The sequence below is a fragment of the Pollachius pollachius genome, assembly GCF_949987615.1.
Source record: "Pollachius pollachius genome assembly, chromosome: 13".
Classification (NCBI taxonomy): domain Eukaryota; kingdom Metazoa; phylum Chordata; class Actinopteri; order Gadiformes; family Gadidae; genus Pollachius; species Pollachius pollachius.
In genome coordinates, this window is record NC_136946.1 from 10665050 (window position 1) to 10689067 (window position 24018).

The window sequence follows — 24018 nt, forward strand, 5'->3', positions numbered from 1 at the left end:
ATGGGTTTCATAGCGCAGGCTATACACAACCCTCTTTTATCCTCACCGCTTTTTTGAAGCTCCAGGGTTTCAGAAGTGGGAAACTGGTTGAGGTTGTCTGATTTTAGCATGGGATATTGTTTAGTTTGTTACTTTGAGAGAGGGCATGGTCTACTAAAGGAAATGGGCATTTTCCGGCTTACCACAACCGCTATCAACAATAAAACAAATAAAAAGTTTTTCCCTCCTGGATTTGCTTTTTAGGGCAATTTTTTTAAACCTTTTCTGTCTTCAAGGAAGTATAGCCACCAAGCAATGATTTCCAAAAAGTTATACTGAAGACGACATGAGTATAAAGCTTCCAAGACCAAGTTATTGGTCTGAGGGTTTTATTGTGTTTAACTCAACTATTGCTTCCAACTCTTTTCCGTGCAAGCAAAGCAACACAGGCCGCCCAGATTGTGAAGGAAGGACACATCCCACAGAATGCGAACTTGTGACTATCGTCAATAATGTTGAAACGGGCCACAAGCATTCCCAGAGGAGGGGCTGTGATAAAAGGAGGATAAAGGGTGTGGCAATATATAAGCCTTCCCAACTGCCTTTTTTCCATCACTTTCGACTGCTCTTGTCTTTCACCTCCTCATCCACTTGCTCTGAACGTGCTCCGGGTCATCTCTGGTGAGTGCAATGAAAATAAGTGATGCTATGATTTGAGATTCCCGTCCGCTGTCATTTGCTGCATGTCCTCCCCTCTCTCTCCCATACCTTCCCGTCTAACTCACTGTATCTTCATTGAATAAAAAAGCAAAAGAATGCGGAAATAAATCTCACAAAAAACTTCAACCAGTATGTGTGAGCATGATGATGTTTTTTGACTTGTGTAACACTATTTCAGGGAACTTCCCTTTCACTTATGATACTTTGAGTAAATTGCATCCTTCTGAAACGTTTTTATATTTTCATAATATAATTATAATTATTATAACACGGAAGTATTATGGAAGAGTGACTCTTGAAACACGTTCTCCTGAATGTACTGTATATTTGTTCTCCCATGGAACACGGTTGTTCAAAGGTTCTCCTGCTGTACACCATCTTGAAATTACCTTTGGGATTTCACCCATAAGTATTCCTTGGCCCTACCTGGGGCGGTGCTGTTGCCGTAGCAACACCAGCCTATGTCAGGAGGCAGTGTTACATCTGTATTTTAGACTATAGTGAGGCCAGTGACCTAACTAACTAGGATACTAACACCTGCTTCTCCCGTGGGGTGGTTGGTGGTTTATTTATATCCATCATTGGGGAAAATCAAATGATAACACGGGCAAAAACAAGATGAGTAATGTCCCTTGGAATGCGAGAAGCTGATTTGTTCACAGTAGCAATTTGGTTTTAGTTTAGATGAGATATGTTTCTCAGTAGACACAACATTATACATTCTGCAGAAAAAATTCTAGATTAAATGTGAAGGAAACCACAAGGTTTCACAGGTTCACAGATGACCTTAACCTCTTTCTCTCTCCCTTCTCTCTTTTCTCTCAACCAGCCACCATCATGTCTGTTGTAGACAGCATTGCTTTTCTCATCGCTATCTTCGAAAAGTATGCTGGGGAAGATGGGGACAAACACACCCTGTCCAAGCTGGAGCTTAAGAACCTGATTCAAACTGAGCTGAAAGGTTTAATAGCGGTAGGTCATGGCGAATTGGTTCATCTTCTTGAGATGAAATGTGATACATCCTGTTGTGCTGTTTTGCTCTTATGATTTGACGCCAGTTTGCAATATTATCAATAACTGTAAGAACTCTTTATACAAATTCAACGTTCTGTCATAGCCCCCCTAACCCTAACCCATGTGAAAGAGTGTAGGCATGTTATTGTGAAACACTTTCTGTACGTGCATTTCCACATTTGCATTCAAATTGCTTAACCAACTGAACTCTTTAACCCATTGGATCGTTGTCCCTTTCTCATCCAGACATCCAACCCAGGTGAGGTAGACAAACTAATGGATGACCTGGACCATAACAAGGACAAATTGGTGGATTTCCAGGAGTACATGACCTTCATGGCGGCCGTAACAATGGTTTGCCATGAGTTCTTTAAAGCGCAGTAGGGCACTACCGCCATCCTGTGGTCATAATGTGTTATTTGAATGCAGGTATTGATCCAACTAGTCAGAGTAAACTGTACTCTACTGCTAAAATAATAAAAAATATTCAAAAAACATCTTTGGTTACTTTTTTTTACCTAAACGAATGTTGCTACTGTACATTTCAACATAAAACGCTTGAAACTATTTTGGATAGATACCAGCACATACATTTTGTAGCATCCACAATTTGGCAACCACATGCATTCAGATATGACACCACAGGAGTCAAACCTCATGTGGCCCAAAATAATAGGATTAATGCAATTCATGCATAATTTCCAGTAAAGGGTTAAACCATTTGAGCGGAACAGGCAACTAAGGATCTCATTGTATTTTAAATTGAGTGGATGATGCCTCTAATAAGCTGATTTACTCGACTAATGTGTCATTGCTGTATTGACTGTGTACACTTGACACTGACTTTTTTGTTGTAGGCCTATATATGACACACTGAAAACTTTCATTCATAAGAGCAAAATAAAAACAAATAAAAGTATTTGGCACTTCAGTCCCACTTAAGTGTGTGTGTGTGTGTGTGTGTGTGTGTGTGTGTGTGTACACCTGGTGTGTAGGGTTTGAGTCTTGAGCGCGAGAAACTCTGTCTGTGTGTGTGTGTGTGTGTGTGTGTCTGTGTGTGTGCGTGTGAGTGTGTTTGTGTCTGTGTGTGTGTGTGTCTGTGTGTGTGTGTGTGTGTGTGTACCATGGTGTTTAGGGTTTGAGTCAAGAGAGAGTGTGTGTGTGTGTGTGTGTACACCTGGTGTGTAGGGTTTGAGTCTTGAGAGCGAGAAACTGTGTGTGTGTCTGTGTGTGTTTGTGTGTGTGTGTGTGTGGTGTGTGTGTGTGTGCGTGTGTGCGTGTGTGTGTGTTTGTGTGTGTGTGTGTACACCTGGTGTGTAGGGTTTGAGTCATGAGTGTGTGTGTGTGTGTGTGTGTGCGTGCGTGTGCGTGTGTGTGTGTACACCTGGTGTGTAGGGTTTGAGTCATGAGAGAGAGAGAGTGTGTGTGTGTGTGTGTGTGTGTGTGTGTGTGTGTGTGTGTGCGTGTGTGTGCGTGTGTGTGTGTGTGTACACCTGGTGTGAAGGGTTTGAGTCTTGAGAGAGAGTGAGCGAGTGAGTGAGTGAGTGAGTGAGTGAGTGAGTGAGTGAGTGAGTGTGTGTGTGTGTGTGTGTGTGGCTGGTGTGGTTTGAGTCAAGAGAGAGAGAGAGAGGACTTTAAAACTTTCGATTAAATTGCTAGAACCCTAAAAAATGTACTCGCGGGGAAAGTTCCCGCGATGCCTCAGATTGCAACGTTATTTCGGTGAATTGACTGTGCGGCTGGGTTGTGTCTCGTGATGCGACTGAGAGCGGGGGGGTTAACAACGGCGTCGGTCTGGGGAAGCTGAGCCTGAGACACAGAGAGAGCGTGTGTTGTTTTGAAATTGCTAGAAGACACGGAGTGGAGGGGTGGTTAGGCCCTGTTTAAAAGATGGCGGATGTAGAAGGCGATGAAATCCAGTCGGCTCTCCCTCCAGCAACCCGTAACGGACCCGATGTCGGTACCGCGGGTCAGAATGTAACCACGCTGACGTCAGGTCCAAGGGTAGTGAGGATTGTCAAGTCGGAATCTGGCTATGGTTTCAATGTTCGTGGTCAAGTGAGCGAAGGAGGACAACTGCGAAGCATCAATGGGGAATTGTATGCCCCCCTTCAGCATGTCAGCGCTGTTTTACCCGGGGGTGCGGCAGACCGGGCTGGGATATCGAAGGGTGACAGGATTCTTGAAGTGTAAGTGTGCATTAATCAATTCCGACTATGTTCGCAGGCAGGTAGCTAATTGGCTAACGCTTGATGGCCACACAAATCTAGACTGAGAGAGGAGCCTGAATTTGAGCGTTTTCCCGGTCGACCTCAACGCATTTTCCGGTCTCTGACTTCCTATGATCAATGTAGGACCGTTAAGTCCCCTGAGCAATAATATTACTGTTATAACGATGACTCACAGAATAAATAAATTATGACAAAGCATTACCTGAAAGATTGGACAGAAACGGATATTTGCCTTTTGTCGCTATACCTATGTATCGAAGTCCCGCCCTCTCTTGCCACTGGTGCCAGTATCGCTCATTTGGAGCATCCCGTTCCCAGGCATTCCATCGAAAGACGGGAGATGCCTGGGTATCAGGATAATACAAAGCTATCTCAACGTTTAACCACAAAATGTATAGTTGAAATACAGGGTAATGACATGGTGTTTGTGTTCCCAACCCTATTACTGTGTCAGTTCGTTGTAGTGTCATTGTGAGAAGCAAGCGAATGTGCTTGCATAAGTTGAGGGCGGACTGTGCATGTTGATTAGCTTTAGCTTCTTGCAGCTAGCCTGGCAGCTAATGTTTTGTTTAGCCTGACTGGCGCAGTCGCTTGTTATAACTTTTAAATCCCGATTAAATTCATATTTGGCTCTGTTTTGGGATCTAATTTTAATGGACCAGACAACAATAGCCTGTGTCATGTCCTACTTTAAGCCATTATTGTTTATGTTCAGTTTCCACGTAACGGTGTTTGTTACTATGTTATAAGCACCCAATACATGTTATGTGCTTTTCAAGCGCTTAACATTTTCCTGTTTGATAAACAGCAATGTATGTAGCAATTATGTCCAAATCAGGAGAATTAACGTCAGTACATCAAATGGTCAGATCTTTGGTTTTATTTGTCGTTTGTGGTGGATGCCCCACTCCCAAGCTTTTGGTTTGTATCCCTCTACTCCATGCCCAAATATCAGTATCATTCGTATGAGAATCCTCTCAATCCTGTCCCTCTGCAATATGTCATGTGGCTGCGAGAGGCTTGTTTGGCATCAAGCTCTTTGTGAAGCAAATTTCAACCCAATTATGATTACATTTAAGTGGGAAGCTGATTCTCACTGCCAGGTAATGGCTGCTTGGGCCCTGCAATCTTGAGTTGCTCATGAATGAAGTTGAAGTTCACATCATCATCAATGGAAGGCCATAGGACCTTCTAGATTCTCACAATATACTGTACTTGCACAATGAATATCAGAGATATTTAATTCCTGTGATGGTGACACTATTGACATCACACCCGCTGTCCAGCGTAGAGTAGCAGACCAAGGTTTTCTCATTTAAATAATTTAATTGGGAGTGGCATCCCATTCATGTTTATTATGTTTCTATATAGGACGCCAAAGCATAACCTTTTTAAAGAAGAAGTGAAAAAGGAACAAGGAACACTGATTTGCTGAGATGGCATAAAGTGTTTTCTGCTGAGCTTCTCCAGTCACAGGACCTGCTCCGTAGTTTCCATGTGACTCATTTACCAACCTGATCGTCTCACAGAGACTTAAGACAAGAAACAAGAGAGGGTTAAGTGCAGTCATCAGGTGTCGTCTTTCAGATGTGTCAGCAGGTTTGCTGCTGTCAATTTGTACAGCAAGGGCATTTGTTATCTAGTATAATCATTGATGAAACTGGATTCTGCTGACTCGTCATTGTTTGTTGCATTTAATCAGTTATTGATTTGTCTTGGATTTTTACTGTACTTGGTGATGGGGAGACAATTGGAAACAACTTGAATGTGATTGGAATGAAATTAACGAAATAATAATAATCATGATCGAATAATAAATGACTTTGTGTTAAATGCAGTTGCAACTGTGAGGTGGGCATGAAGTACAGTGTTTTTAGGGGATAGGAAGAAATCAACAGAGCAATGCTGAAACATTCTTCCTACAATCAACTGACACATTTGGTCCGTTTACATCTCCATGCAAAAAGAAGAACGCGTTTTGTTGGGCCTCACTGGTTTGAGTGAATGAACGGTGAGACGTATTCCGTAGGGCAAACGGATCCTTGCATGGGCTTTCCCTCCCTCTCTCACTTTCCCTCCCTCTGTCTCGTGGTCCTCTTTCGACCATCAGCAAGGACACCTGATGCTGCTTCCATCTGGCCTCAGCAAGTGCCCTAAGGATTTAGGTAGCTCACAGCCACACAGGCTATCGTAGAGGCTCCCCAGCTGGCTTTGTTGCACTAAACCCATGCAGAAGTCAAGCTTTTCACGATGGGATCTGTTACAAGTATTTATTAGCATTTTAGTTTCATGTGAATTGGATGGATCTCTGAATGTAGAGCCACCAATGTGGTATTGTCAACACTCTCATTATATACAGTTTGGCACTAGCATTTGAAGTCGTTCACTGCCGTACAGATGCCAAAACAATCTCCCAAATGACAGGGGTTGTGTTCACAAAACACCAGGTAAAAGCGAGAAACTGTCATACAAATACTATCGCCTTGAAGGAAAAAAACAAGGAAATGGGTTCAGGGTATAAAAAACAAAAATACACAAATGAAGCCATCGACCTTCCATGGCCCCTGTCCTTTCTGTTCACTGCCCGCGTCTTTCAACAGCAACAGCGTGAGCGTTGAGGGGGCCACGCACAAGCAGGTGGTGGACCTGATCCGGGCGGGGGAGAAGGAGCTGGTGCTGGCCGTACTGTCGGTGCCGGCCCAGGAGGCAGAGGGGCTGGAGGCCGGCGACGAGGGCGCCATCAACCCCACCTACGACTACGGGGACAAGCAGGCGGTGCCCATCTCGGTGCCGAGCTACAAGCAGGTGGAGCAGCACGCCGAGAGGTTTGTGGTGAGTAAACTCCCGCCAGGCTGACCTGCCTGCTTATACTTTTTCATGCACTGCGAAAACAATGTGGCCGGCGGGGCGCCTTTGAATATACAGTGATATTATATTAAAAAATAAATGGACTATTTAGTAAAAAAGGAAAAAAAGATGTTTAATATATGTAGGTATAATAATCTTTTTATTCGTTCCTCCCTTTCTTTCTCTCCCTCTCGCACTCCCTCTCTCCATCCTTCCATCACCGCTGTCCGTCCACGCAGGTGTACAACGTGTTCATGTCCGGCAGGCAGTTGTGCTCCAAGCGCTACCGAGAGTTTTCCATCCTCCACCAGAACCTGAAGAGGGAGTTTGCCACCTACACCTTCCCCAAGCTGCCCGGGAAGTGGCCCTTCTCCCTCTCGGAGCAGCAGCTGGACGCACGGCGCCGGGGCCTGGAGGAGTACCTGGAGAGAGGTGTGTGTGTGTGTGTGTGTGTGTGTGTGTGTGTGTGTGTGTGTGTGTGTGTGTGTGTGTGTGTGTGTGTGTGTGTGTGTGTGTGTGTGTGTGTGTGTGTGTGTGTGTGTGTGTGTGTGTGTGTGTGTGTGTGTGTGTGTGTGTGTGAGTGAGTGAACCCGATCCATAAGAAAGAGGCCAGTAGGGTTGGCTTGCGCCGCCACTGTGGATACGGAATTTCTTTTATGAATGAAAAAAAACAACTTATGATGCTGATGTTCATTGGTACATTTTTTAAAACGGGACATCCTCTGCCTTTTAACAGTTCCCAATCAATGCGCTTTGAATAGCGAAAAAAAACAGTAATGTTATCGATGAAAGTAACCATCATTGTTTGTGACTTTGCTCTAACCATCATAAACCACTCTATACTCTCCCGTTGTTAAAAAATACAGTGGGTGATGTGGGCGAGGCCGAGGAATCTTACCACTATTGTGGCTGTTTCTTACACATTTATCACACAGGACAGCCAGTTCAAATAAGCTCCTTCATTGTATGACTCGTTTACAGCTGACGCAAAATCCCATCTGCCCTCCAGTTGTCTGTCACTGTCATCCATCTCTTATCAAAAATAAACTGCTTCCGAATTAACCGCGGCTTTCATGTATGCTGGTGGTGTGAGCGCTGGATATATGGTCACAGGGTACACACTGCATGACATGTGTACCCACCTTTCCTCGTTCATTTTCGAACTTAGTTTTCGTAATTGTTTGCCCCTCCTCTCTCCTTTTCCTCTCTCTTCATTTCTTTCTCTCTTTGTGTCTCTCGCACCAGTCTGTTCAGTGCGGGTGATCGGGGAGAGCGACATAATGCAAGAGTTCCTCTCTGAATCGGATGAGGTACGCTTGGTGTTTTCATTACTATGTAGGTAAAAAAAAATAGTGTACCACCAATCTGACAGCCCTTTCTCCCTCTTATTAACCAAAGAGCAGTATTTCACATTTTCAATTTTGCAATTATTGATTTGAGGTTTGTTTCTTTAGATAATTTTTCCTTAATGTGCCAACTTTTCCAATTCATACCCTTGGGCTTGTTACTTATAATTGATTGACTGACCCACTGTTTGGGTGCAGAATTACAACGGCGTGTCAGACGTGGAGCTACGAATAGCGCTTCCAGACAAGACTACAATCTCTGTCCGAATACGCAAGAACAGCACCACAGACCAGGTCTACCAGGTAGAGTCTCTCTCACTCACTCACGCACTCACGCAAGCACGCACTCACTCACTCACTCACTCACTCACTCACTCACTCACTCACTCACTCACTCTGACAAAAACACAAAATGGTGAAATACACCACCTTGTACTAATAGACATAATTGCTTGCAAATCCCAAGTGATGCAGGGATTGCGTGTTTGTGGTTTCATCTCCTCTCTCCTCTCCTTTCAGGCGTTGATGATGAAGGTGGGGATGGACAGTATCATGGCCAGCTACTTCGCCCTCTTTGAGGTCATCAACCAGTCGTTTGGTAAAATAACTCTATTTTATCGAGGCTGGTCATGGGCTTATACTGCAGCCTTAGCTTCAAAGAAGGTTACTGTGCGCCTTTCACTAAGTAAAGATGTAAAGTTTGTTTTCCTTCAAGTAGTATTGCTTCTATTTTCAGCATTGAAGATTGAGTGCAATGCATATTGTGTATACCGTTTCATGCTTGCTGGATAGTTCTGCTATAGGTGCAGTGCTGCACCATATCATTAAGGCTGTGACTGTGCCAGCAGATGCTGGCATAGTTTCGCTGCAGCAACTTCGGTTACGGTCAAACAATTATTGAAGGGCAATATATATACAGCTATACGTCAAAAGGCAGTCAAATAAGCTGATGGGGGTCTGATGCAAACAGGTAATTTAGTCCAATCGTATGGAAATCAAGGATGCTGCTGGAAGAGAAATATGGCTGTATCCAGATGTAATGCAAATATACAAATGGTACATAGGTTTAGCATCTAGCTGCTGTAAGTTTACCTAGATGCTACACCTACAGTAACTAGATGCTACACCTACAGTACCTAGAGTCTACATCTACTGTAGCTAGTTGCTACACCTACAGTAGCCAGATGCTAACTCTATTGTAGCTTGATTCTACACAGATTGTGGGTAGATGCGGCACCTACAGTAGTGTGATGTGTCCCCCACTGTAGTGTGATGTGACACCTACTGTTGCTAGATGCGACATCTGCCATATAAGAAAGGAACATTGGTACGGCTCTTATTACAGTGTTGTTGCAGTCAGTTGGTGCATACCATTTGCAAGCCTGCCAACCAGCTAACAAAGAGTTGAGTTTCTAGATGGATGGTTTTCATAGCAAATGACCTTCCTCCAATGGGTCGGCACCTCTCTGTTGCCCATTCTCCCCTTTTTTCAATTCCTGTTTTCTTATCCTCTGTCTGTCTGTCTCTCTCTGTCTCTCTCTCTGTCTGTCTCTCTCTGTCTCCGTCTGTCTCTGTCTCTGTCTCTGTCTGTCTGTCTCTCTCTCTGTCTCTGTCTCTATGTCTCTCTGTCTCTCTCTGTCTCTGTCTGTCTGTCTGTCTGTCTGTCTGTCTCTCTCTCTGTCTCTGTCTCTGTCTGTCTCTGTCTCTCGCCTGCTCTGGTTGAGCAGTGCGTAAGCTGGCGCCCAACGAGTTCCCCCACAAGCTGTATGTGCAGAACTACACCTCGGCAGTGCCGGGCACGTGCCTCGCGCTGCGCAAGTGGCTGTTCAGCACGGAGGAGGAGGAGCTGCTGCGGGACAACCTGCTGGCCCTGCACTACTGCTTCTACCAGGTGAGGATCCATATCATCATCAGACTACCTTACTATGTGGATCCATCATTAGAAAGCCTCTAGTGGCCGTCTGCCATTACCCGTACCATGTTGATAGTCCATCATTGCCACTGACTGACTCATTATCTTACTATGTTGATATCCATCATTCGTAAGACTCTTGTTATTATCATCCTTACTGAGACTGTGTATTATTTATTATTACCAAGACCGGTTATTATTAATTATTACCAAGACTGGGCGTTATTAATTATTACCAAAACTGGTTGTTATTTATTATTACCGAGACTGTGGTTATTATCCACCCTTACCAAGACTGCTGTTATTATCCACCCTTACCAAGACTGTGGTTATTATACACCCTTACCAAGACTGTGGTTATTATCCACCCTTACCAAGACTGTGGTTATTATCCACCCTTACCAAGACTGTGGTTATTATCCACCCTTACCAAGACTGTGGTTATTATCCACCCTTACCAAGACTGTGGTTATTATCCACCCTTACCAAGACTGTGGTTATTATCCACCCTTACCAAGACTGTGGTTATTATGTTTAGTTGCCTGTGTTCCACACGGAACACCTCTTCATGGGATGAGGGGCCACTTGGCTAGACTGCTATCTATTTGTAAATATATTTTTGAGCTCTGCATTGGTTAGGAATCTATATATCCATTTGCAGGTTAAGGATATCAAGCTCCTCCTTTTAATATATTTACTGTTAGCCCAATGGCAACTCTGTCATTCGGTCACCTATACATTTGGGTTTTCTACCGTATGTCTTAAAATACACTCTTGGTGATGGTCAGAAACGGTGGCAGTGTTTGATCCCTACATGCCCTCTGTCCCCCTCCTCTCTCGGCCTGCAGGCGCTGGACGATGTGAAGAAGGGATTCATCAAGATGGAGGACAACTCCTACCAGCTGCAGAAGCTGGCAGAGCAGCGCAAGATGACTGCGGTCAGTCCCACAGGCCTGTCTTTGTTGGGTGGTTGAGGGTGTGGGGGAGCATTGGCCTTCCCCTTCCCACTACCAGCACAAATACACCGCCCAAACATGGACAACAGAACCGCCCAAACCCAGACAACAGAACCGCCCAAACCCAGACAACAGAACCGCCCAAACCCAGACAACAGAACCGCCCAAACACACACAACAGAACCGCCCAAACATGGACAACAGAACCGCCCAAACCCAGACAACAGAACCGCCCAAACCCAGACAACAGAACCGCCCAAACACACACAACAGAACCGCCCAAACTCAGACAACAGAACCGCACAAACACACACAACAGACCCACCCCTAAACACAATCAACTTAACCATACAAACACAGGCAATTCAACTCGACCACCCAAACAACTAATACATACAAACAACAGTACAACCCAAACACAAACAAAGCATTTAGATTCCTGAATGTAGCATATTCCATTTCAGAACCGAACGGGAATATGCCAAGCATGCCCCAAAGGTAGTGTTGTAATGGGGGCGTATGTTGGCCCAGCGGTGCGGTAGCTGAACTGGGCTGTGTTGCGTTTCAGTACCTGAGCCTGCTGCGATCCTGCGAGGGCTACAACGAGCTGCTTTTTCCCCACTGCTCCTGTGACTCCCGGAGGAAGGGCCATGTCATCACGGCCATCAGCATCCAGCACTTCAAGCTGCACGCCTGCACCGAGGACGGCACGCTGGAGGTGTGTGTGACAGACAGACAGACAGACGTGGGTTCACCTGACCGCAGGGACTGAGTGACTGGCTGACTGCAGGGACTGAGTGACTGGCTGACTGCAGGGACTGAGTGACTGGCTGACTACATGGACTGACTCACTCGGTGGTCTTCCTCTCCAGAACCAGGTGATCGCGTTCGAGTGGGCCGAGATGCAGCGGTGGGACACGGACGAGGAGGGCGTGGCCTTCTGCTTCGAGTACGCCCGGGGAGAGAAGAAGCCGCGCTGGGTCAAAATCTTTACGCCCTATGTGAGTCACCGGCCAGGGTTAAAGGTGGACACAAGCGGCCTTGCGCGCCAGTATGTTCTTCAGTGTTTTGAAACATACTGGCTCTGAGGCAATTTCTACTGGCCCTTTTTAAATAATCTCTGTTACTTCATTCTTGATTTGCCATGGTGTACAATGGAATGTCTTCGATTCCATTGTATACCATTGTATATCCATTGTGCACCATTCCATAGCTCATGATAATGTCATCATCAATCACTTCCCCAAACAAATGCCTCTCCACTCAGGGTACATGCTTGCTCTGTGATGTTAGGCATGCGTCTCACATGATCGCGTGCATTGTTTCCCCTGGTTGTGTGTCACATGACACTAAACTCCTTTCCAACCACATTTAGAGACTAAACTGTGTGTGTGTGTGTGTGTGTGTGTGTGTGTGTGTGTGTGTGTGTGTGTGTGTGTGTGTGTGTGTGTCACAAGCAACAAAGCAGCCGTAATCTGTGGAATGGACGCTTGTTTCCTTTCACATTTCTCCGCTGGTTCATACTTAGTATCCGCTTGTTGTAAAGGTATTGTTTTATTCATGTATTTATTTACTTATTTGATCTTTCTCTCTCTGTCTCTCTCCCTCTCTCTCCCTTTCTCCCCCAATTCAGTTCAACTACATGCATGAGTGCTTTGAGCGAGTCTTCTGTGAGCTGAAGAGGAGGAAGCAGGTAGGGGCCACGCCTCTTTCCTCTCGCATTCTCAGAACTCCAACAATGCACGGCTAAACTTGGCCCCCTCAGAATAGAAGCGAGATAAGCGGCTCTTGCAAGGCCTAATCAGGAGACTCTTTTGTTTGTTCTGACGTATTTCTCATTGCGTGATGATCTGTTGTCAGGTGGAGGAGGAGGAGTCGGACAAAGACAACAAGAACTGCACGGACAGTGGTGAGAACACGCCGTCATGCAGGAGTACTTGAATCTTTATTTAAAAAAATGAATGTCACAACACCGTCAGTCCTGGTTATTTATTATACTCAACCAGCAACACGCACCATCTAGCTTCCGTTTGTCCTGTTGAAACGGTTCTTAATGTGTGTAATTAAGTCAACTGATCAGTCTGAAAAAATAGCCTGTGGAGTTTGACTGACATTGGAACAACACACACACACACTGTGAATCTAAAATCGCCCTTTAGTGTGTCGACTGAGACTCATTGGAAAAATTGACAACCAACATCATTGTCAGTAAAACATCTGCTTTTGAAAATATTTAGTCAAATGTTCGACTTGATATTAAATCCCTTTTTACTGCCCACCACACAACAGTTAATTGTTTTCAAAGGTCAGCATGGAAGGACATTGGGGGAATGGCAATATTAGCATACAACTGCAGCCACTGCATGCAGAAGACTGCAGGCTGTGCTACGGTACCCTGTTGGTACGTTGTAATGTTAGCGCAAGCATAGGGCTGTGGGGCTACTTCCCCCTTACAAATGACCCAGGAGACCTGGCCAGGGAGGATGGTATGTTAATAATATTAATAATGCTTTAGAGCATGGGACGGACTCAAAAACCACCAAATACTTAACATGCAAAAGTCCCTGCTGATAGGATCACAATGCCGTGTGATGTAGAACGTACTACTGGTATCACTTCCTCGCTCTTCGTACTGTAATGCATAAGACTATAGTTATGTAATAACTCGGGCATATCAACCTACTGCAGCAGAGACGGTCTATAGTCTGTGTTTAAGTACAGCAGTGGCCCATGGAAAACGCAGGGCTTCTGGGAAAATGTTTCATCAGGACAATCTTAGAGAAATGTTGATCATATTGGTATATGTATCCTAATACGTATTTATGTACTAAAACTCCCGACACGGGTAAAAATGGAAGTATAATGTATTGGTTAGCATTCCCATCAAAATTTTGAGAAAATTAAGGTAACATAATTGTTGAAATGAAGATGAATAGGGCATTATTTAAAGGAAACGTTCAAAATGGTTTTCAAGTAAACCCAAGTATGTCCATACTGGGAGAGGTTTCTGGTCACAGTCCACAATTTGATTAGATTTGAATGTTTATTTCCCCCAGCATTGCAGTACTTAGGACCGTCTGCTGTTGCTAGGTTACATAAGGCACATGACATGAGTTATTGAGCGGATGATCGTGGTTCCCTTCCAACTCTCTCAGTGGTTCTCTCTTCCTCCCATCCACAGAGTACCTGCCTCCCCTCAAGACGCAGCAGAAGGGATGGCGCCACCTAGGGGGCGAGATCGCCACCTCCTAAAAAAACGAAACAAACCCAACAACATAAGAAAAGAAAACGACAAACCCCTGAACTTAATCGCCATGGGAACTAGAACCTCTCCATTCAAGCTATTACTGCTTTTACAACCCCCCACCCCCCTTCCTCCTCCTCATCTGCATCGTCAGACACAAAGGACGTCACGATGGGTTTTGCAGAGACGGCAATTGAATGAAAAACAACCAGAAGGGAGGACAACCGTGAGGACACCCTTTGTATGATCTATTTCTGCCCGCGGCCACCCCCAGCCCGCGGCCGTGAAGCAGGCATGCAAGCAGGAAACGCATCAGAAGGAAGCCTAAGCCGAGGCAGAAGGGGAATAATACTGGCTTTCTCATTTTGAAAAAAAATGGAGGACCCCCCCGCTCCACCCCCGACCCATATCTTCTCCACTATTTCCATTTATGCATCCAATAACATGATGGGACGGACGAGAATTATGCAAGCAGCACACAGTTTACCTACTCTACACTTCAGAGAGACGTGCCCAAGGCAGTGTCCCAGCACAGCGCCGCTGGCCGCTGCAGAGGAGCCATCGCCCCAGGCTGACTGGTGCCCGGTTCCACCAGGAACACGTCCACAACGGTTGCTTCGCCAGAAAAACGTTTTTTGTTTTTAATATTTTTTAGATTTAAATTCCCACAAATTAACGAATAACAGAATCGAACGGAACCAAAGGCAAGCGGAAACTGAGCCGTAAAGGTGGCCGCTTTGTCTCCTACAGCCCGCCCTACCCACCCATCCACCGTGTCTGTCCCCCCTGTCCCGTTGGGTGTCTGTCTGCGGTCGACTGGCGTACACACAATGTAGAAGAATATGCTTAGGTTGAAGTTTGAGTCAACGTCGTCAGTTGAGTAAAGTGTTTTACTTTTCATTTAGTGGTGCAGGGGAGGGGCCAGGAGCTTCCTGTACTTATTCTTTCAAGTGACCGTTGTAGTCCTAAGAAGAGCTCAGAGGCTGTTGATCAATGTAGATTCGGCTGCGGTTACCTCAACGCGCCAGCAGAGGGCAGTGTGTGAACGCAAACGGTTGCCCGGTAGTGCCGGCTGTCAACCCACACAGTGGACTTATGGTGAGGTCATTTTCCAACATGCCATTACCGTCTAAGCCCCCCCGGCCCCTCACAGTAGTAGCGCTCCATTGGAGCCAGTCTTCTCTCCCAACTGTTTAAACGTGAGAGCAGGGAAAAGGCCAACACGGCATTGAGGCCCGACAGCAGACCGCTATGGGGGTCCTCCCCTCACATGTTGCAGTATTAGGTGTGTGCGTGTGTTTCCGCGTGTCTCCAGGGGGAGGCCAGGAGCGATTCTTGTTTTACCTTCAGTCAACGCATGTCGTTTTTTAGTGTTTGTTCGTTTTGTTTGAATGTTAGTACATTGTAAGTGTATTTCGACAATTTTGAAAGACGGCATACATTTTATCTTTACATTAATTTGGACATCCTCGCTCTCTCGTAGATCCGGAGAGCACTGTATGCCGCGTTTGCGTTGAGAGTATTAATAGTTGTGGGAGGACGGATGGATGTAGTGTCTTTTTAATATATTAAGTGTTCTATTTAATTCCATAGTGCTTTATTTATCCAGCGTCGCGCAGTCATAATCAAAAACGGAAATAAACAACTCGCACTTAGTCTCTCCGAAAATAACGAATGAATAATTCAGGTTCAACTCGTCTTGGTTTGCGTCTTTTTGTTTTTGTTTTGAATGTCACATTTCAGAATGAGTTAATCAACACGTTATGGTAAACATATACATTCTATAAAAAATAAATATGGTATAATTTTGTATTTAAATTGTTTTATTTTCTTAATGTTCTATATATATGTACTTTGTTTATTTTATTTCCTTTTATTTCTGTACCAGCATTGCACCCTGCTTTGTGGCCCTGACGAGTCTGTAAAAGCCAGCCGAGGTGTGTGTGTGTGTGTGTGTGTGTGTGTGTGTGTGTGTGTGTGTGTGTGTGTGTGTGTGTGTGTGTGTGTGTGTGTGTGTGTGTGTGTGTGTGTGTGTGTGTGTGTGTGTGTGTGTGCGTGCGCGCGCGCGCGCGCGTGCGTGTGTGCGCGCGCGTGCGTGCGTGTGTGCGCGCGCGCGTGCGTGTGCGCGCTCCTGATCTCTGTCTGTGTGTGTCTCTCCTTCATACTTCTGTCTTTGGCCTCTGCTTTGAGGGGGATGCCGAGGCAGCATTTTCTACAATGCCTGTGCATCCCCCTCGCTCTGTCTCCGTCCCTTCTGGAACCCAGGGTCTTTAGGGGGAGCAGGGGCTGGGAGGGGTAAATGATATAGCAATACAAACTATGTCAAAGTCTCCTGTTGGATGTTTGTCACGCCGCATGCCAGAAGTGGCCTCCACCTTGCTGAGATTAAGCTCGCTCGCACTCTTGCTGACGGCCAGAGGATGAATGAAGGAGTCTGCGTAAAAAAAGCTGTCGGTTGAGATTATGCATCTCGGTTGCTTTTTCATTTTTTTCCGCTTTCGTTGTCGGTCCAATACACGTCCATGCGGCTCTTGTTGTCATCTCCTGGCATCATCCTCTGCCATCCACATCAAAGCCTAGATTTTTCTGCAACATTGGTTTGCACACACAATGTCGCAGCGTGTGCTCATGCAGACGCACACGGTTCTGTCGCCAATCGTTTAGGGGATTTCCTTTTTGGGGGTGTTATTGTCCTAGTAACGGGGTAGCCAGAACGAGAAGCCAACAGCGTCGGCACACGCGTCACCGTGGCATCACCCCTGTGTGCGCTCAACACTCAACCCTCGACTGCGGCAATGTGCGTCTGAGAATTCCTTTTTTATAAATTTTAACTCATCTCTCCTTTTTGGCATCACCATCTGCCCCCCCCCCCCCCCCCCCCCCCCCCCACGACAGTATATAGTCCACCAGCAGCCACTGTGGGTTTAGGTTAGCTTCTGCGTTGACCTTGCAAACGCACACTGTTTTCGCTTCAAGGGCATTCGAGCAACAGGCTTCTCGCCCGTGTTCTGAGCTGAAGCGTGGTGCCGCTGACTAACACGGAGGACGTAGCCAGGTGGGGCTTTTCCAGTGGTTCGCCTCGCTCTAAGTAATTTGCTTTCAGCAGCACACAAGGCTTTGTCCATGGCAAGTAGGCAGCGACATTAGTTAACAAAAAAAGTTAACAGAACTGAAGAAAAAAAAAGCTGTATGACTTTGTGTTTAGCATAACTTGTAAATTATTGTTAAAGATTTGAATATATTATTTGGGTAAAAAAAATGCACTCCTGGTTCTCTGTCTCAAAATGTTAATTTATTTCAGCAGAGTTTTAGGGATAGGCAGAAATCCTAGTGTAGGTTGTTTGGGTGGGGGTGGGGGTCAATCATCTGTGTGTGTGTGTGTGTGTGTGTGTGTGTGTGGAAGGTGGTTGTTGGGTTGGTTACATGGAGACAAGCTATGTGAGGAAAATCAAGTATCATAGTTAGTCAACGGTCTAAAGACGTGAATTAAAAGCTGATGCAGAAACAGAGTTTTATATCGGTCAAAAATGAATGAAGGTTTACTAACCAATCTATGAAAAAAGAAGAAGAAATTGTCTAAAAAATGTCATGTAGACTAATAAATTGTAACATTATTTTAAATAAAGTTATATATTGAAGAAAATCTTTGGAATCGTTCATACACACACACAGACACAAACACACACCGTTTGAACACGTGAACTTTTTTAACATTGCCATTTACGGTTGGTTTTCAATGGCTTGTTAAGCCTCTGTCATATTGATGAGGCCCACAGATGGGGCCCATCAATGTATGGATCCATCTTCTGCTCTCTAGGGGGTATGAAAAGCCCACTCTTGGCGTTTGGGTGGTTCTAGATGCTACTGCTAATCTCAGGATAGCGGAAAAGGCAGCTGAACAAAATACTCTTGAAGGATGTAATATGAGAGCCCCTTTGATAGTAGATTTGGGTCAAGTGTTTGTCGATAGAATGCTTTAACCCTTAGCCCCCCTCTACTGATGAAGGGGCTTAAAACATACTTTTATCCTATTTATTTTTAGTGTCATTTGTGGACATGCAGGGTATTCATCATGCAGAAGAGGAATGATTATTTCATACAAAAGGACATATCTACAACTTGGCAAGAGCAACAATGCCCTTCCACATTAATGGATTTGTTTATGTATAAGGCATTGGTATTGATTGTGAGGGACAGTGAAGGGAAGGCCAATATGAATCAAATGGGACCGCAGGGGCAGCTAATGTGCTTCTAGAGAAGACTTTCCTTCATAGGCCTACCATTAAAATGTCTCGCTGGTAGTTCTCGTTAAAAATTTTGAGAAATATTTGGGGACAGAATTGAGTCAGAAGATTAAATGTTAATTGCATGAGATCGTCTTGTGAATCGTTACTTGGCCTATTTATGGATTCTCTAGCCAAGCCAATTAGTCCACTAAACTAAAGATGATTATGAATTCCCATCAGATATTTACTGGGGCAGGATATCGTTGCATGGCATTGGGGAAAAAACAACATCCTCCAGTTTCTATATCCTGCTTTTCACACAAATTGATTTTATGACTTAATAAAAAGTCACACACATACACACACACACACACACACTAACCTACATAATTATGGAATTACTGAGTGTGTAAAATGTCCCATAGCAGGAAACAGACTACTGTATGTATTAATGTGATGCAGAAAAATGGGGTGAATGACCCCAGCTTTCAGGATTGGCACGTGCTGGAAAGATCTCTTTTATCGACTTGCAGACAACATCCCTGCCTTACAACCCCCCCTTTACTCTTTGAAGATGTTTGAAAATGAATCCAGTGTTTATCTAATTGCTAAGCATTTAGTGCGATAGTCCTCCCCCTCATGTATGAGTTTATAGGTCATCTCCTACTAAACACATTCATAGAATGAGGATTTGGTTGGTCAGGGGACGCAAGCCAACCACACCATCTTGGAAACCAGAGCCCCTTAATGCAGCCTTTGGAGCCGCGCCCACAGGACTGTTTGTGTGTTGGCACCAGCGTAGTTGGAACGAGAAGATCTACTCTTCTTATTGGACTGAAGCTATTTTTCTTGGTAAGCAGTTTGAGTGGAGAGTGGAGCCCAAATTATTATAATTATAATCAGGAGTCGACCTTAGCTGCCAGGGGTTGTTCAAAGATACTGTTTCAAACACCTGTACATTTTTGTGTGGTACTGAATCTGTTTTATGAATTAGAGCAATATTAAGAAACAGTTTACAGATTAAATGCTAATTACCTCCTTCGTTACCAACATTCATCTACTTATTCCTTTGCCTCATCCATTTTTCATGCAAGCAGCATATTATTTCACCATCAAGGCAACAAGATTAAAGAAATTCAAATGGATTTCTCTCTTCAGTCATCAACATGCTTCTTAACGTAGTGATTTACTCTAATGAACTGAGTCAGGTATCATATCGTGTAATAAATAAACTTGGGATGCCTCCTGATTTCCATAATACATTTGGTGCCAAGGACTGTTTTCTCTACTTACACTGTATTGATATTCAATAAGTTTATCATGATGAAAGCATGGGGAAGCTAATGGTGGTGGCAGTATTAGACATGTGTATTGATTCAACACAACATCCTTAACGTTTGAATTACCTGCTTATGTGTTTGTTTTTTTATCCAACATTGCAGTCTATTGCGTAATCAAATGGGCATTTACTCATTAACACAAAAGCACTCTTCACAATGCCTCCTGTGATGCTAATCAGGGATTTCTTTTAATGTTGTGCTGTTCTATTATAGTGTGGTGAATATCTCTAATATGGTGAGTTCAGATCCACCCAGTTGTAACAGTGCTTTAATACTAGGAGCACAAAAACACACGTAATGATCCTAATGCGGTTATGGAGGTAAAAAATCACAGCTTTTAGATCCACAGTATAAAGACGGGGTTGTAAGGCGAGGCATGAGTTAATGTGGTGAAAAAGCATATTCCTGTTCCACCAAGAGGAGGGCATAAATTAGGGGAGTCACTGAAGTCTCCATTAAACCTCTGGCTCGGCTTCATCCGCAAACCAAGAGTTTGGGCGCCGGCCCAAATAAAAAGAACCTTCAGAGACCGACCCCATTGGCCGGATTCAGCCAAATTCTGAAGCAGGGTGCTCTGTGGGGCCACGCCCCCCCGGCCTCACCCCACCCCCACCATGATTTATGAGGTTTGGGGTGTAGCGCCCAGACCCAACGCCTCCCGGCCACTTAACCCAGCGACCTCCGCGAGGCGGGGGTGTATGACCAGCGTGGTGACTTGGCGGGCTTAATCAAGCCTGACCAAGACTAACCCCCCCCCCAACGCCAGCCAAGGTAGACTCGTTTACAGGGCTGGACATCTATCATCCTCAATCCCAATCTCTTTCTCTTTTCACACACACACACACACACACACACACACACACACACACACACACACACACACACACACACACACACACACACACACACACACAGAGAAACACACGCACTGCCCCCCTCTGCTTCTCATCAGCTGAATCGACCAAGGCTCCCAGGCTCAGAGCCCCTGGTAATTAAAAGGCATTGATCGTCTGCGGCTGCAGCAGCTCAGAAGAGTATGACAGTGTCTGCATATGCGTGTGTGTGCGTTTAAGCCTGCCATACATCTAGCCATACCCTGGGGATTTTTTTCAAAGTTGGAAACTTCCACAGGGAAGTAGTTCGTATGCACTAGATGTGGTTAATCATTCAGTAACAATTGACTGACATTGTAGTTTGTTAGATTTATTTTCTGTCAATTCCTTAACTTGAGCCATTTCCTACTCCAACCCAACCAATCCCTGCTTTATTGTTTCGTTAGAAGTTCTTTATCAATGCTTTGAGAGGTTTTTTTGTTAATGCTCTCTCAAAGCTGACAATCTTGTCCATAGTCCAGGTGAAGGAGTTGAACTCCATCTCCTGCCTGGACCAGTGGCACACCATCCCGCTGCTGCACATCAAGAAGTGCTTCAGAGGGAAAGGGGGGGGCAGTGAGGGAGAGGGAGAGGGAGGGTAAGAGAGAGAATATTGAAACAGGGTGGAAAAATGCAGCATGGAAGAATCTTCCATCAAGGCATGCTCCTCCCCTTGACGTCCCACAGGATAACTCCATACACACAAACAATTTCCTGTACTGCTGTACTCTTTCAGGCCTCACTGATGGATCCTATTCTGTTGTTAGTAGCTGGCCTTGTCATATTCAGGGTGTGTCCTCTGTTCCCCCACACCTCCTGTCTGTTGTTGGAGGAGGGCTGCCTGTTCCCTCCGGGAGCCTCTATAGGACCCAGGGGCCCTCTGTATCGAGGGAGAAGGGAACGGCTGAGAGGTGCATGAGATGTTGGTATTGGGAGAAAGAACTGCACAAAATATAGTTCTATAATTCATTTTGTTTGTTTTTCCTTTTTTCCTTGTTTAGCATTTTAGAGGACCTCTCATTTATTTATACCATGTTGTGTAGAAGATTGTTTAAAAGCATTTATACCTGTGTTTGATATTTTAAGTGGTAAAGGGAAATTGTACTGTTATTATTGCAACTCAATCATTCGTTCCATGCTCATATACACATTTCTTCCGTATCATTCACTAATGGGACGATCCATTTAAATGGACTGTTAAATGTGTCACATGGATGCATTTGTTTTCTATATATCCCAAACTATAAGTGCAATTAGCACTGAGCCAGCATCGGTACAGGTGTCTGTAAAGGGCTTGGAGCTGCCTCCAGCAATCTGCTCTGAAAAACTGTTTGGAACTGAATACCAGTGGAAACAATACTACGTCCAGAGTAATGGTCTCATAAATGACATGAACCAAATCACAGTCGGCCTCCTCCAGTAGTAACGCTGGGATAAGGGTTTACGACATTCACCAATAATGGGCACTGTCTGGAATGTAATCAGGTGCACTGCCTCCAGCATGTAGGGCTCACTATCCCACAGTTCTGTCAGAAAATAACAGAATATGAATTTTAATGTAAAGTCATAGTTTTGTCTATAAAGCAAATGGAGGGTAAATACGGGAAAGGGTCAAACTTCCAGGGTCACAAACACATTATGAAACTCACTTTTGTCAAATGTTGCAGCGTTTGAGACAATATGGCTGCGTTCCAATTGTCTGCCTATCAAGACTGTGATTGGTCAGAGAAGGTACATAAGCCTCTGAGGCTATGGTCCTTTCGGGCCCCTATTAAGTCATCCCCAGGCCGGTCAAGGGTGACAAGCAGTTTATGAATTCCATTGTAAGTCTGACCAATCCACCGCCACTAAAGTCAGAGGCACTTCCCGAGTCTTTTCCCCCCGATAACCCTGTCGACTGATATCAAGCACAGGGGAGGCCATGCAGTAGCACGTGGGTGTCCACGTGTGTGTGCGTGTGTGTTGTGTTTGTGTACGTGTGTTTTGTGTGAGCGGCCACACCTTTATAACCAATTATGCAAAAACCATTATAAGACCATAATTGGTTGTAAACATGTAAATACAAATATTATGTCAGTACTACCTTATAGATGCTCATATGAACTATTCATCCTGGAGATTATGAGTCTTGCTTAGAGCTAAGGTTTATCTTTACAGGGGGAGTTAAGCTCAGTGGTTATGTGGTCAGTAGAGCCACTCTACTTTATTCAGCTCTTGTTCCTTCACAGGTACTCCTCTTAGTTCTCCATCTTTATCCTGTACCCTTGTCCTCATAACACATGCTAATCAATACAGTGGCAATTGGCCTGTGGTAACATTTCGATAAAGATGGATATTGTTGTAGTTAAATGTCATCTTTAATTGTTCGTTTCATTTGATGTGTTGTTCAAGCGTCATGGATCTGACACATGTTCAGATCTTCATGAGTTCCTGTAGAGGAACTTCTGTTGAACATTCCCTTGTCTCCTGTCTGGGATTAATAATTAAATGGAGAACACATCATCCGTAGAGAGGCGTAGCAAAGATCAAACCACACAGAAGTGTCTTTGGAAGTACAACAAATAGTACCGGGGGGGGGGGGGGGGGGGGTAACGTAGTCAAGGACAATTAGAACCTTGAGGAATCTTAACAGATGGGGGTTTTGGGGTTATTTTGTGGAGGACACCAAGGAGCTGGTTAATCGTAACAAATAGAGTAATGTAGTCGAGGAAAGTAAGGAGAATGATGATCTTAACAAATAGGGGCTTTAGGGTGAGGTAGCCAAGGACACGAAGGAGCGCGATGATCTTGACAATTAGGGGCTTTCGGGTTTTATATTTGACGACAACAAGGAGTGTTAGAATCTTAACAAACGGGGGCTTCTGGGTAATGTAGTCCAGGAGAACAAGAATTGTTATGAATCTTAGCAAATATGTGCTTTTAAATAATGCATTCAAGGATAGCAAGGTGTGTGATGAATCTTAACAATTAGGGAATTTCGGGTAACGTAGTCCAGGACACCAAAGACGTGAAAGGGAAGGGCTGGTATGAAACATTCCCTTAATAGGAACCTTGGAGAGAAAGACATACACACAGAAAAAGAGGCGCTGTGTCGATTGAATTATTATCGAGACATAGTGAAAGTCTGCAGTGCTCATATAAGTGGAATTTGATCGTTTGAACCAAAAGACAGCTCCAAGATCTAGGAGTACATTAAGAGTGTATCTTGCATCTTCCTTCAATCCCTGGATGGTTCAGAATTTTGCTTTGAAAATTAACATGAATATTGAACATTCCACAAAATCCAAAGCTCAACTTATCATTGAAAAGTTCCTGGAAATTTAACGAAAAC

At 44.6% G+C, this 24018-nt stretch overlaps 1 protein-coding gene across 1 annotated transcript; it reads left to right on the top strand.

Moving 5' to 3' along the window:
* Window positions 1-3386: 3386 nt before the first annotated feature.
* snx27a (sorting nexin 27a) lies at window positions 3387-16061 on the top strand. The gene is made up of 13 exons (XM_079749695.1): window positions 3387-3902; window positions 6545-6776; window positions 7031-7223; window positions 8037-8101; window positions 8336-8440; window positions 8657-8735; window positions 9865-10028; window positions 10898-10987; window positions 11574-11723; window positions 11878-12006; window positions 12639-12698; window positions 12866-12914; window positions 14187-16061. Exons 1-13 carry the CDS (start codon window positions 3604-3606, stop codon window positions 14255-14257), a joined length of 1686 nt encoding a protein of 561 aa, XP_079605821.1. The 5' UTR covers window positions 3387-3603; the 3' UTR covers window positions 14258-16061.
* Window positions 16062-24018: the final 7957 nt, after the last annotated feature.